We start from the raw sequence: 14,287 nt of genomic DNA, 5'->3' as shown, positions 1-14,287 counted from the left end.
AAATAAATTCCAGTCTGGCTATGCCTGCAGAAGAATGCTTCAGTTCAGTGAAATGGCTGGGGATAAACAACTCCCATTTTGTTCACAGAAGAGCTGTGCCCATTGGCACCAAAGAAGGTTCCATAAAGTAGCTGCTTTCATTATAGGTAGTCTCCAACTGAGTGAATTGTACTTGTCCATTTACTCCTCCCTCTGTAAATATGCTAGAAAAAATCAACCATAAGAAAAAAATAATATTAGAACAAGGTCTTTTCCTCAATCTTTTTCCTCCAAAGTTTTTTCCTTCCCATTTAGATTAGGGAAATAAAATTGTTTAGTAAAGAAAATAGAAATCCAGCTTTGAAGTTTTACGTCTTGCCCAGTGTTGTTGCATTGACTGTGAGCAAACTCCATCACAACGTCTCCTTACTGTGTCCAGTTAAGGGATGTGAGAGAATTAGCCTTCAATAGCCTGTGCACCTGCCACTCACTGACAATGTCTCTTGCCTGTGTTCCTCCTTTTTATTTCCCATTTTGAAGATGGAGATGGATGAATGTGCCTCAGATGTGAAAGACAGAAATCATTCTTTGTGCCTTCCATGTCTCTCATCCAGCTTTTCTCTTATTAAGTGTGAGAAAAACTTTGATGTTCTTGCAGTCAGAGCTGCTACCAGTTTGAGGGTAATAGGTTGAGCCCATTAAAAGAAGCAGGGATTTGCACAGGCCCCACATCATAGTCTGCTAAACACCATCTTAGAGAATTACTCTGATTTTACAGCAGCAGTACATCTGATGTCACGAAAAACTTAGTGGTGCATATTGACCAAAGAAGTGATCTAATGTAAAGTACATCTGGAAACTCAGTCTTGTTACAATCCTGCAAGTGAATGCCAGATAAGCAGAGCGGGAGATAATAGAACAGAGTATTTATTTAAGCTTAAGCAGTTTCAAAGAACATTTGAGCTAAGCAGGGGACAGAGATGAGGCTGGGTCAGATGAGGGCTCCATCCAGTCCCAGGGGCCAGCAGGCGTGTTGGAGGAGCCTGACACAGCCCTGGGGCGGGCAGTTATGCAATAACTTGCCCAGAGGAAATACTTAGCCCTAAGCAGCTAGGTAATCCCAAAAGCAGGAGGTTTCATCTTTCTGGGTTATATTTATTCCAGCTGTTCATATAACACTGAGTAGCTGCAGAAAGGTCATTCTCTCACTCTTGAAAACAAACATTGAAAACAGCGTGTGAACATGGTGGCTGTTGCCATGTGTGATGCTCAGCCTGTGACCAGAAACACAGTGACAGGTCATGATCAGTGTAACGCTGCTTCTGGAAAAAATGCCATCCACTGACAGTGGGGGGGGGGAAGTGGCAGCTGGATGGGGAAGCATTGTGATGGGGAAATACCAGTTTGAGAAACTGGTTTTCTTTTGGAAGACTGTCCTTGGAAAGCAAAGGCTGGCACTGCTCAGCTATTGAAGTTGGTATTTGAATCTTCATGGGTTAGCAAAATATACGTATAGAGCTTTTACATGATAATTCAAGGGCAAAATTATGCATTCCTGAAATAGTTGGAAGTAAGTAAAGTGCAAACAAATGCTGTCTTAGAACAGAAGCAAGTGCAGTTGCCCTTGGTGCTCCCCTGCCCTGCTCAGGTCGTGAGAGGACTCATTGAACTGGAGAGGTGGCATCTCTAGAGCAGTGTTTACATTTTCCCTCTCAGCCTTTGTCTGAACTTAGCTAGTTTTGTCTAACTGTAAGACGGACAAATCTCTTCAACTCCTCTCCTATCACCTTGCTGGCAGCACCTCCCAGGCAGAACAGAAGTGTGTGCTGGTTGCCTCAAAATTGCTGAGAACAAGAAGAAGCCTCCAGGTTTGGTGTCTTGCTAGTAGCCATGTCAGTGGCCACACTTTCAAAGGAGGCTACAGGAGCACTACCTGTAACCAGGCACCCAGCCTTACGTGAACCTGCACCTTACATGTTTCTTTACAAGTGGTTGATTCACAGAGGTGTGTTGTGCTGTCACACTTGTACACCAAGGGCTGAGACGCAGCCACAGTGACATGGAGGACATGAGTTTTGCTGAAAATTTGTGGGTAAAGTGACATGGTTTCTCTGTGCAAGTGCAGCACTGTCTGCTTTTGTTCAAAGCATTTCCACTTGGATCCCAAATGCTTTTCTATTCATATACACTCAGCAGCAGGACCTTTTAAGACATTTTTTTCCTTTCCAATTGAGGCAGGGATGCAAATAGTCTTTTCGCTCCTTCATCTATGCTCACTTTGTGCTGCTCTGTTTACGTGCAGAAGAAGTTCCTGATGGAGAACAGGATAATGACAAATTGACCAAGTCTCCACCTCCTCCACCTCCACGGCGCAGTTACCTGCCAGGTTCAGGGCTAACCACAACGAGATCAGGAGATGTCATCTATGCAGCCAGAAAAGAAGCTGCTGCTGTCAAGGTTTGATGATTCAGACTCTACGCAATCAGACTGTTGATGAGTGGCTGGCACAGAGAAAACGTTCCCAGGCTTGGGCTGTGTCTATAAACCACAAAATAAGTTGAGACAGAGCTACGTCCTAGAGAGTGACTGAAACTGCTTACCAGGAAAAGCTATTGTTAGGCCAAATGAACAAGTAAGGTTTGATCAGTTCTGTCTACAGGAGTCCTAGCCTTGCTGCTCTCATCTCTTAGCAATGTAGATGGCAAGTCACAGGCTGCTTTCATTTAGAGTGGTAAGAAGATTAAAAATAAAAAAAGCACGCCTTACACAGATGGGGAAGATCAGCTCAGATTTGAGAGCGTTTTTACAGAAATGTTGCAAATTAGTTTCTTCGGGCTTTCTTTCCCCATCTGTTCTGTTCCCTGAAGGAAGTGAAGGCAAGTCCAAGTAAGGAAGCCTTTTAATCTGTGAACATGCTATCACATCAGCAATATTGGTTACTTTTGAACCGATGAAGTAGTAGTCTCCTTAAAAAGGAAGAGGGACCTTGCAACAGGGGAGTTGCGGTAGTGTTGAATTTTCTGTGTTTGCTTTGCATCAGGAGGACTCAACTAAATTGTCTGTCTATGCTTTTTCATCCCCTTGTAGGAATGCAGTGAAGATGCTGGGCAAATAGCACAGTCCAAAGCCCCTAAAGAGGATCAGACATTGTCTCGGAGCACAGGGCATGCTGTAGCATCAGCTGCAAAAGATGAAGAGGAAGAGGAAGGAGACAAAATAATGGCAGAATTACAGGTATGCCCTTTGGGTTGCACATGAAGACACCTGTGCCCAGTATCATTTCTAGAGCCTCATTGCTAGCTCAGAACATGAAGGAAAGTAGGTCTGCCAGTCTCACCTGGTCCCACTTTATTGCACCAGGTGGTACACATTTTTGTAAGCACCACCTAAATTTTGTTCAAGAGGTCTGGAGCTGAGAGAATGGTCAAGAATGCACTGGCTGTCACTGGAGAATCTTACACGTGTAGATGGGACAAGTAAAATATTGTTGTGCATCTGGTGTGGTTCTCCCTCGCCTAGGATTTCTCAGTAACAGACCGGCAAGGTGCTGAGAGCCCGTCGTTTGTGTTAACGTTGGTGGGAACAGAGAATGTTGGGTCTGTTGCTCGTGGGCTGTGCTCACTTGTTCTTTGCTACAGTCCAGTGTTTCCCGGAGTGCTTGAACATTGAAACATTTGCTGCTCCCTGTTGTGTAACTGATACTTTACTCCACCAGTGGAGTGGCATAGGAATAATGCTCTCTTGCTGGTTCTTCGCTTGATAGCATGTAGGCTGGTTTAGTTCAGTGATGGTGATGATGCAGTAAAAGCCAACTATTCCAGCTCCCATCAGTGAGCTCCAGCTTCCCAGGGGCATCCTCTGTCCTGTTCCATGCCCACATGAAGAAAGGAAATGTGGATCGGCTTAACTGGCTATAACTTCTGATGTTGGGGTGTTTCAGAGCACTGCCACGACATGAGATGATCCCTGCTGTCCACCTGCCAAAAGGTGGGTTTGGTGCTTCCCAAGGAGTGTTTGCAGCACAGGAGACATGGATATTAAGCAGCAACTGTTAACGTGTGATGGGTGCACCCTGCTCTTTTGCTCAGGTCTTATGCACCAGTGCTTCAGACAGCTGGTCTGCAGGGAGCGAGAGCAGTGGTTTACCCTGATCCCCCATTTGTGTGCTGTTGGCTAGTGCAACAGGAGAGCTGAAGACAGTGAAACTGTCACATCATCTCCTGTCTCCAGGAAAGCAACCCAGCTACCTTGCCAACGGTGACAGTGAAGTGGAGGTTAAAGTCTGGAAAGGAGGTTGCTGAGGGGAGCTAAGGAGGAGAAATAGACATGGTAGCTCAACAGGGAATGAATGTTTAACTGCTAGTCTTGGGGACAAACAATGCTCATTTTAAACAAATAACAAAATAGCAGGTATATTTTAGAAGGTTGGCAGGGTACCATGCTTTAGAAAGGGCAAACTGCTTGATCCAGGAGCTACAGGCTCATTAGTCTGATACCAGTCACAGGCAGAATAATGGAGAATCAGGTATGGGATTAAATCAGTAAAGGACTAAAGGACAGATATAAACTGTTGTGCTAGTAAACACAGTGTAATGGAACACAGATCTTTCGAAGCAAACACCACTCTTTGGTCAGGCAACAGGTTTGACTGCTTAAACTGAATTGTAAACCTATAAACATTTTTCTAAGTAAGTCATTTGATCAAACATCATACTACGTTCTGATGAAAATCTGGCACCACAGAGTATACAAAAAAAACCCAACCATATGCCAGTTGAGAACTGTTTGGCTCTGGCTCTGAAAGTGCTGCCCTCGATGCAGGTGTTTGTAGTCAGGTTGCACAGGGATCAGCTACAGGCCCAGTGCCACTCTGTATTTTCATCAACAGCCTGGACATATGTTTTAAACCCTTACTGTTTAAATCAGCTTAATGCAGACTAGTGAAGTGTGAGAGCAGGGAGATGATAGCAATCACTTAACGGTCATAATGCATTCACTGAAATATAAAGTCCACATGAAGAACAACAAAATATAGGCCAGACCACAACTGCGAGTCTTGGGAAGAAACAGGAGTTGCAGTAACGAGTAGACACGAGATCCCATGTCAGTGCTGTTGCCACAAAGTTAGTGTCTGCTTTGGGTGTAGATGTGAGAACAGGGAGTGTTTTTATCTCTGTGTACAGGATCAGTCAGATCAGCCCTGGGCCGCTACATCCATGATGAAGTATCCATGCATCCCTTATTTCAAAAGGCTATTAAGAATATGAAGGTTCAGAAGAGACTTGAGTACAATGTGGAGGTACTTTCATGGGAAGCACCTTTTTAATCTAGCAGAAAAAGGCATACTAACCACCTGCTCTAATACGAAATGTATTTGGACACTGTTACAGATATTTTGGAGCAAAGGTGATAAATAAACAAGTTACCAAGGGAAATAGTGGATTCTGCATCATTTAAAGTCTGAAGGACTTTGAGGATGCCTTTGTAGATGATATGCTTAACTCAAAAACACATCACTGGTTTCACAAATGGATAAGCTGAGGAAGTCCATACCCTGTACTATGAGGAGTGAGATCACTTTTCCTGGTAGTTCCATGTCGTCTTAGGTACTCTGGTCTATAAACACATACAAACAGGATGTAATGGAAAACCAGATGAAACTGCACCCTGATTTTTTGCACTGGATTTTTTTCATTATTGTTACTTTTCTGATTTTGCATAAACATGCAATACATATGAGGAGTACAATATTTAACTAATGGATTTGATTTTAATCTGTAATCAGGGCCATTTCATGGCAGTTGCTAGGAATTAAATAATTTCCTTAATACAGGGTGTAAGAATATAATCTTCCTGAATGTCATAGTGTGTTTGACTCCTATAAGCACTCCTCCCTCGTTCCTCTGGCTGGCAGAGATGTCCTGCCTGTGTATTTCCCTGAAGGCAGGCTGTGCCAGTAGAGGCCTGCAGAAATCCCAGTGATGCACACTTGCAGCTGGCACTGTGCAGTGATGGCAGTGACAGTTCTGGTCCTCCGGGTCTGGGAGCCAGCTGGAGAGAGAAATGAAATGGAATGAGGATAGCAAGATGAAGGACTGAAAAGTCCAGGCCATGCCCTGGGGTAAACACAGTGGGAGACCAGTGGTCCACAAGCCTATATATATACTCGGACTCTCACCATCTGCAGCATTAGCAAGGGCTGTGGCAAAGACACACATCTCCACGTCTAAAGTTTTAATAGCAGATTGTGTGGGGAGATTTGAAGTTATGTAGCTCTTGCATGATTATCAGCCACTAGGAAGCAAGTACTGTCACAAGCCCAAAGTTTGTCATGGGCTTCCTACTTAAGTTTGGATAGTTTGCAGCACCTCTGTGTGCCTTCATCTCCCCCTCTGTAAAAATAGAAATCAAGCTCATCTCCCTGCAGGGAACATTGAGGTCAATGTGATGAGTTAGAGTGCAGTCTTGGAAGGCTGGAGGGGATGCCCTCTTTCTCTTAGTCTGATAGTCTAAAACCTCTGTTATCCCATGAGCTCGTAGATAATATTGTTGAGCTGTGAATGTTAAAAATGAATGTTCTCTTTGTAGTTGGTCGCTTCCAGACATTTCTATGTAAAAGCTACTTGGTCTCCTGATAACCTGCAGTATTTATTTCCTAGGCTTTCCAGAAGTGCTCTTTTATGGATGTAAACTCAAACAGTCATGCTGAACAGTCCAGAAATGATACACATGTTAAAGACATAAGGCCTGGAACTTTAATGCATCACAAGGAAAAGAAGGTAACAAGTGGCATTTGTAAACTTGCCACCTAGTCTTGGCATAACCTTCTTTCCTTCAAAACTAATCTTATATCTTGTGTCCTGTTCTCTTTAACCCTCACCCACCACTGCCCAGTGGTTTCCTTCCTTTTATCTCAGTATGGCTCAGAAATGCTCATATGGAATGTTATATCAATCTACGTTATGTGTCTCATCAGCTGTTATACAGGGGTTGCAAGAAGTTTTATGATTCTGTGAAATCAAAATTAAAAAGGGATCCATCGGTTTCTGCCAAAGAAATGCTCATACTCCTCAGAACATCCTTCCAGTGCTGTTCTGGCAACGGATGGTGAAGCATCTCTGCTAAGCCTTGTTCTTGTCTTGAGAAGAATTAGTGGTTCCTCTCACTCTCAAGAGCCACCTTAGAGAATTTTTGCTTTATTTTGCTTCATTTGTTGGTCCCAGAAATGGTTATTAGATATTCAGAAATCCTGTTCAGTTTATTGGAAGACAGAGTCAAGATGGATGGGTAGAATTTGCTCTTATGCTGAAACTTACTGCCCAAGATTCACTCTTTGGTCACGGGACTTAGAATGCCCTGTGTCTGGGGCCATAGCCAGGCTGAGGTGAATTTCAGAGCTGTGTCTGGACTGGGGTTGCCAGTTGAGTTGAGTGGTCCCAGTGGCAGCCAATGTGCAAGATGAAGAAAAGGAGAAATTTTTCTGCCTTTGCAGATCTCTTTTTTAAGTTTAAGAATAATGAATCGAATGATTGCTGGGTTTAGGGGGTGATGCAGGCATGACAGCTTGTCAGCCAAATGCAAGCTTGCAATGAGGGGGGGATATGGTGGGGAAGAAAACACAGCTCTTCAGCACAGCGTTTCAACTTTGTCATGCCTTTTGTGTGTGTATGAAAATTGGAAACAACAGTAATACCTTCTCTGCTGTAGCCTCAAGAGTAGCTCCCCAAGAATTTCATGGGACACATTGCACTTAAACTTCATTTAGCAGAAACTGAGGCAGGGAGAGAGAAAATTACTTTGCCAGGTCCCCAAGGCAGAGGAGCAGCCAGCTGCCCTAACCACGGTGAGCTACATCTGCGTAGGGCACTGCAGCTGTAAAGCACAAGGTGAAACCTACATGGTGGTGTCTGATGTATTATTATTAGCATCAAAATCTGTACGTCCCCTAGAGGATACTGCTGCCAGGTCAGGGCACTGTGCACAAGGCTTTGAGCTGCCCAAACAGCAGTTCTGTTCTGGAGTGGCAAACACCTGGCTGGGTGAGGGTACAAGTTCATGAGTATGAGTAAAAGGGAAAAATTGCTTTATTGTGGAGTACATGACAATGGCATGGGGAAAAAAAAAAAAGGTGTGAACATATCTCTATTTGTCCTCATTACTACTGGTGTCAGAATGAGAAGGTGATATTGTTACATGAAAAGGTGGGTCACCACTGAAAACGCTGCACATCCTGTAGCACAAATGTTTATTTGAAAGGTGCTGCCAAGTAATTGCCATAAACTGCTGTTTATTGGAATAACACAGAATCCAGGGGATGAAGGTTAATGAGGTCTGGTTTTATCATCTGACATGGCAGAGTGTTTATTGGCTTTAAATATGGAGCCTTATGGTCATGATAAACTCGTAGAGGAAATGAATTTTGTTGCGGTTCTATTTTTTAGTAGACAGGCAGCAAGTCCTAAAATGAGATTTGGTGTACACCACCACCATGAGATGTTGCATTGATGCTTGGAACAAGGAGTAGACCTTACTAAAAAGATACAGAGAAAATGGGAGCTCAGTCACTGAGTCACCATATCCACAGGCAACAGGTGCCATTAAATGGCCTGGCTTAATTCTGGGAGCTCTGAAATGTGATGGGACTGGGAGGCACTTACCACTTAGCAAGCCTGGGCCTGAAGCAACCATGAGCCCTGGCGTTTTGTTCTGATACCAGCCGTGCAGACAGCATCACCCTGTCCACTGCTGCCTTGCCAGCTGTGGCTAGCTTGCATGATAGCTCCTACTTATTCAGAAATATGAGGGATGTCGAGGTACCTGTGGAGCAGCTGCACAGCCTTGTTACTGCTGATAAGCCTTTGTAGCGATAAACTGACTCTGATCTATCACTTTCTCGTTCCTGTGTTTTGGATGTGTGTAAAGTTTTTCTGTGTAAAATCTTCAGAGAGTGTGTAAGAAAATATCACATGGAATGTAGAAAACTATACCTTGTGAAGCTCTGCATGCATGGGGAGTACATGCACTAGCCAACCTGTGGATTTCTGTACCGTCACTCATTCATCTTAGCTGGGAGAGCGACTCTCCTGACTGCTGTTCTGCACGTCTCGATGCTCATATAAGTATAATCTGTCCTGGTGTGTTAGGAGTCAGCTTCTAGTCTCGAGCAATGTCAGCAGTAACACTTTTGGCTCATTGCCTTCAGGCACATGAGGCCAGATTCATTTCCTTCTTGGCGAGCTGTCTTTTGACTGTAAGTTTCTCTTTTGCTCGTTCATGGGCATGGAGTCTCTTCAGGTCATTCCCTCATCCTGATGGTTGGTGTTTATCCTGAGCTGTCACTAGCACTTAAACAAAGCCCCAGAGAAGAGGCTGGTATTATGAAACAGCATCTCCAGGGGACTTCATCTGAAAATAAAGAACAAAGTCCCCTTAACTTTGCCTTGCTGAGAATACACTACTTCTGAGCTAGTGGGTGACCTCTCTGTGTGCTGTTTGGAGTTGCTTCTATAAATGAATGGAGCTCGATGTTTCATTCTGCACTTCCACAGGCGCTGCAGGGTGCCACTGGCAGTTTTGGAGGAGTACCTATAACCTGCAGCAGCGATTTAGAAATGCTCAGACTGAGGTCATGTTAACTGTGATGGAACAGCGCTGCTCAGGTGTGAGCAACATTTGAAGCAGCAAAATGTCGTAATTTGAAAATCAGCTTTTACGGCTAAAAAACTTCCTTTCAAGGCAAGCCAGACTCTTGTGTTTGGCTCTCCGGTGAGCCAGCACACTGCAGCACACTGCTGTCAGCCCTTCCACGTCAGGCTCCCTTTGATGTGTCCCAGCAGAACCTAATCAGATACTGTGAATCTTTGCAACTTCGATCTTTTAGAAACTAGGGATTTTCTTTTTTTCACTGGAAAGTAAGGAGGTCAAAGTAGCACTGTGTTGGAAATAAGGTCACTAACTAGTGTGCTTTTGGGTATTCTGGAGGCCTTGTTGAGACAGGAGCCCTAGGTAACAACCCATGCTGTCCATATGCACAGCACAGACCAGTAACGACATGTGCTGTGCTGCTGGAATTTGGAATTTTGCCCCGAAGACAGACAGGAATCAGATGTCAACTTCAGACATGCCTCTGCAGCAGTAAACAGAGTGGTGAGTTCACAAGGTCTGCACTTCCCCTAAGAATATGATGATTTATTTGGGGGAAAAAAAAAAAAAGTCCTGTAAAGGTAACAGCCCTGAATAACTAAGTAATACAACTTTCCCCCTTAGGTCTATGGGGCTACAACAGGATCTCCCACAGATAGTGACCATCCTAAAGAGAAGAGGGAAGGGAAAACTGAAGAAGAATTGGGTTCTGATTCATCCAGCACAGCTGACAGTAAAATTGGCTTTTCAATGAATGACAGTCCTACATTTAGCAAGGGTTTGTTTGTAGACAGTAGAGACTATTCTAAGAAAAAACTCCAGAATATGAGCACAAACCTGTCTGGTGTCAGTTTGCCAGAGGATGACAAACGAAGAGGGGCTCAAGATATTTTAGGATCCCATTTTCCAGCTGTTGAAAATGGAAACCAAAAGCCAAACTACAGACTCGCACAAGATGCTCGCCAGGGCCTGCCGCAGGGTGAAGCCTTGCAGAGCACGGGCAAGCACATCCCCATTAGCAGCGTTGCCCCTCTCATGAGGCAAACGCAGGAGGCTGCAGGGCCTCAACCTTCCTTGCAGGAGCAAGAAGCTTCTGCAGTCAACTACAATCAGGTTGTGCTAAGATCCAAAGCGTCCAGAAGTAACAGTGTGAACAGCGTGGAAGAGACAGACTCTCCAGCTAGCTCTCCAAGTGAAGACAACCCACCTACAGAAAACATCGCCTTCATGATTACTAAAACAGCTGTCCAGGTCCTCTCGAGTGGGGAAGTTCATGATATAGTCAGCCGGAAAGGTGGAGATGTGCAAACAGTGAACATCGATGCGAGGAAGGACGTGGCATCAGAGAAGGGTATCCCAGAAAACACAGACAGTGAAGAGCCCGTGGTGTGTCTGGACAAAAAACCCGTCATCATCATTTTTGATGAACCAATGGATATTAGGTCAGCTTATAAGCGGCTTTCTACAATTTTTGAGGAATGTGATGAGGAGTTGGAGAAAATGATGACAGAGGAAAAGATAGAAGAGGAAGAGGAGGAGGAAGAAAATGAAGCACATAAAATCTCTGAGAGCCAGAAGGAAGATCTACCAGTAGTTCATGACAGAAAAGAAATCACAGAGTATTCAGCAGCTCACAGTCTGAACAAGCAGTACGTATTTAACCTCCAGTCTTCTTCGGACCCTGCAGAAAGCACACCTCCTGCAGAGGAGGAAAGCACAAAGACGAATTTTAACAAATACCGTCAGATCTATGGGCTAAACACAGAAGCAAACTTGGACTCTGCCGACCAGTTTGGAAGCAGGCAGGATTCTAAGAAAAAATTCAAGTTCAAATTCCCTAAAAAGCAGCTGGCTGCTCTGACACAGGCGATACGGACAGGAACCAAGACTGGGAAGAAGACCCTGCAGGTTGTGGTCTACGAAGAAGAGGAGGAAGATGGGACCCTGAAGCAGCACAAGGAAGCAAAGAGATTTGAAATCACCAGGTCTCAGCCGGAGGAGAGTGACAAAAGTCCTTCTGGGAAGCAAGAGGCACCCCCTGGCGCTGCAGCATCCCTGTCTAGGACTGACGAAATCCGACAGAGTACATACCGAACGCTAGACAGCCTTGAGCAGACCATAAAGCAGCTGGAAAACACCATCAGTGAAATGAGTCCCAAGTCTATCCCTGAAAGCACATACAGCTGTGAGGGAAGCACTGTCCCCTTCTCTGCCCAGATAGTACCAGAGACCCCACCCCGAGAGCTTGTAGTGCTGGATGAGAGCCTTGCTGGCGTAGAGCCCCCTCCGTCAATCCCAGCCACGTCACGAAAGGTACCTTAGTCCGAGAAATCAAACCTCCAGCTGCTTTCTAAAAACCTGCAATAATCACCATTAAACAAGAGGGTCTTGTGATTTGTTTGCTTCCTTTCAGGTGGCTTGTTTGGGCTCCCCACGAGGTGTCTAACAGCTAATAGACCGTTGGGTTTTTTTTTTAATCTTTGCTGCTGATTGGTGATGGGCAAATGCAGGGGAGCTGGGTCAAATAATCTGCTGTGTGAAATGACAAGCGTCACTGACACGACATCCAGGCTGATCAGTAGCTGAGCAGTTTTCTCCATTTGATTCTGGAAATTAACACCTGCGGTGTGAAGCTCCTGAACTTTCCCTGCATGTAGTACTGTGGCTTTTTTTTTTTGGCGCATGGTGTGCAGCTTCCTCTTTAGGCACACCGGCACTGATCACGCCTTCTCCTTCTCTCCCTGCCCCTCCGCTCATTTCCGCAGGGCTCCAGCACTGCCTCCCAGACAAGCCGGATGCCGGTCCCCATGGCTTCAAAAACTAGACAAGGAAGCGTGGAGAAAGCAGGCAAACAGCACAAGCTGCAGGACCCACGCCAATACAGACAGGTAGTTTTACCCTAAACCCCATGTTTGGATGGACATTTCCTGTTGTTTGTTTATTTAAAAACTCCAGTAACAGACTGAGATTATACCTAATAACGGATGCCTGTCTTTCGAGTGAGGTCTAACTGGACGTCCTGGATCCTGGGGGCATGACAGTATCTACTGGTCTTTTCACCATGCTTGTGCATGCATGTCTGCAATAAAACACTTGCTGCTTTTTTGTTTGTTTGGTTGGTTGGTTTGGTTTTTTGTTTGTTTGTTTGTTTGAAACCGTGATATTCAGCTGTAATTTTAAGACGTCAACTACCTGTTTACTTTCCCTTTGGTAAATGTGGCGGTTCCTTAGGAGAGCTGGGAATGCTTCTGTTCAAAGAGCCTTTAGATGAAGCCTTGGACACACTAACCTGTCGGTGTAATAGATGGCAGTAGATGCACGTTAACTCTCCGGACAGACGTCTACTCACACGTTAATAACCCAGCAGCATGGCCAACGTAGTGACTGGTCTATAACCCATAGGTCGCGCCTTCTCACAAAAGCTTTGTTGGCTCTTTCTCTCTATGCACTCTTTGTTGGGCACTTTGGGTTTTCTACCAGGTCCAGTCCACGGCTGCAAGACTTAGCTCAGGCCTCGAACTGTTAATTCTTACTCTCTGTAGGGCTATTTTCCCAGGTCCTGTTGGTTTATCATGTTACCAGCTTTCTGACAAACTGTCTCCCGCCGTCTTTATTTGCAGGCTAATGGAAGTGCTAAGAAAGCTGGTGGGGACTATAAGGCTACTTCCCCCACCCTACCTGCTTCTAAGATCCCAGCCTTTTCTCCCACTTCTGGGAAAAGCAGCTCAGCACCTGCTTCTAGCGGTGACAGCTCTAACCCTCTTAATCCACCTACTAAAACCTCCATTCCTTCCTCTAACCTTCTCGGTCCTCAGACAGGTCGCATAACTTACTCTACCTCCCTTATCCCCTCTGTCTCTAACGGCTCCTCCAAGTTTCAGAGCCCCGCTTACCCAGGGAAAGGTCACCATCTCTCCTTCTCACTACAGACTCAAAACGGCCGGCCACCCCCTCCTTCCTCCTCTACCTCCCCCCCCTCCTCTACCTCTCCCACTTCATTGAACCAAGGTGTGAAGAGCATCAGGACAATCCACACCCCTAGCTTCACCAGCTACAAGGCACAGAACGGAAATGCTGGCAAGTCCACCCCATCCACGGCCAAGGAGCCATCCTAAAGGCTAAGCACAGCATGCGTGCAAGTTCACCGAGGCTTTTGTTCCTTTTCAAAGAATCCGCAGCCAATATTTTAACCAGGGAATGTAACCATTTTGCTGTATTGCTGGAGGCTTAATACTAATCACGTGATAAATACTGAAATACTACACTAGATTAGAGTGAAGCTTTTTTGTATAACTGTTGCTGTTGTAATGATAAAAGAGCGTTTTCTTCCCTTAGGCAGCACCTCTTACAAAAAAGCGTGAAGGTGTGTGAGTGAACTCGAGTGCGTGCGCACAGCGGTGTACTGAGCATGGGAAAATGTATGGTTAAAAATTTAGTAAGTTGTTTTGTATAAAGCTATTTTTCATTATGGGGACTAGAAGTGAACAGAGATATACTAAAGTGTGATTATACACAACTGTAAAACTGAAACTAAAATATTTTTCTTTTATTTTGGTGTTATTTAGCTTTGTTACAGATTTCTATTTTTGTCAACAAATGTCATGGTTCCTTTCGAGATCTTTTTGCCAAAACATTTTGATACTATTGTAATGTACATTTGAAAGTA

The 14,287-nt window shown here is 44.8% G+C and overlaps 1 protein-coding gene across 7 annotated transcripts in view; it reads left to right on the top strand.

Moving 5' to 3' along the window:
- KIAA1217 (KIAA1217 ortholog) overlaps positions 1-13,736 on the top strand; it is a 255,715-nt gene extending 241,979 nt beyond the window's left edge. For 3 of the 7 annotated variants that reach the window (XM_086614399.1, XM_086614401.1, XM_086614400.1), the window contains 6 exons: positions 2,282-2,436; positions 3,067-3,213; positions 6,639-6,758; positions 10,246-11,934; positions 12,387-12,509; positions 13,242-13,736. In XM_086614399.1, coding sequence (XP_086470525.1) covers positions 2,282-2,436; positions 3,067-3,213; positions 6,639-6,758; positions 10,246-11,934; positions 12,387-12,509; positions 13,242-13,736 — 2,729 coding nt within the window. Of the gene's footprint in view, positions 1-2,281; positions 2,437-3,066; positions 3,214-6,638; positions 6,759-10,245; positions 11,935-12,386; positions 12,525-13,241 lie in introns of those variants that run through there. The other 4 variants (XM_086614402.1, XM_086614403.1, XM_086614404.1 and 1 more) reach the window with 4 other exon arrangements.
- The last annotated feature ends 551 nt before the right edge of the window (positions 13,737-14,287 follow it).

This window comes from Tauraco erythrolophus, chromosome 7 (assembly GCF_009769465.1).
Source record: "Tauraco erythrolophus isolate bTauEry1 chromosome 7, bTauEry1.pri, whole genome shotgun sequence".
Taxonomy (NCBI): domain Eukaryota; kingdom Metazoa; phylum Chordata; class Aves; order Musophagiformes; family Musophagidae; genus Tauraco; species Tauraco erythrolophus.
This window is presented reverse-complemented; position numbering and strand designations above follow the sequence as displayed.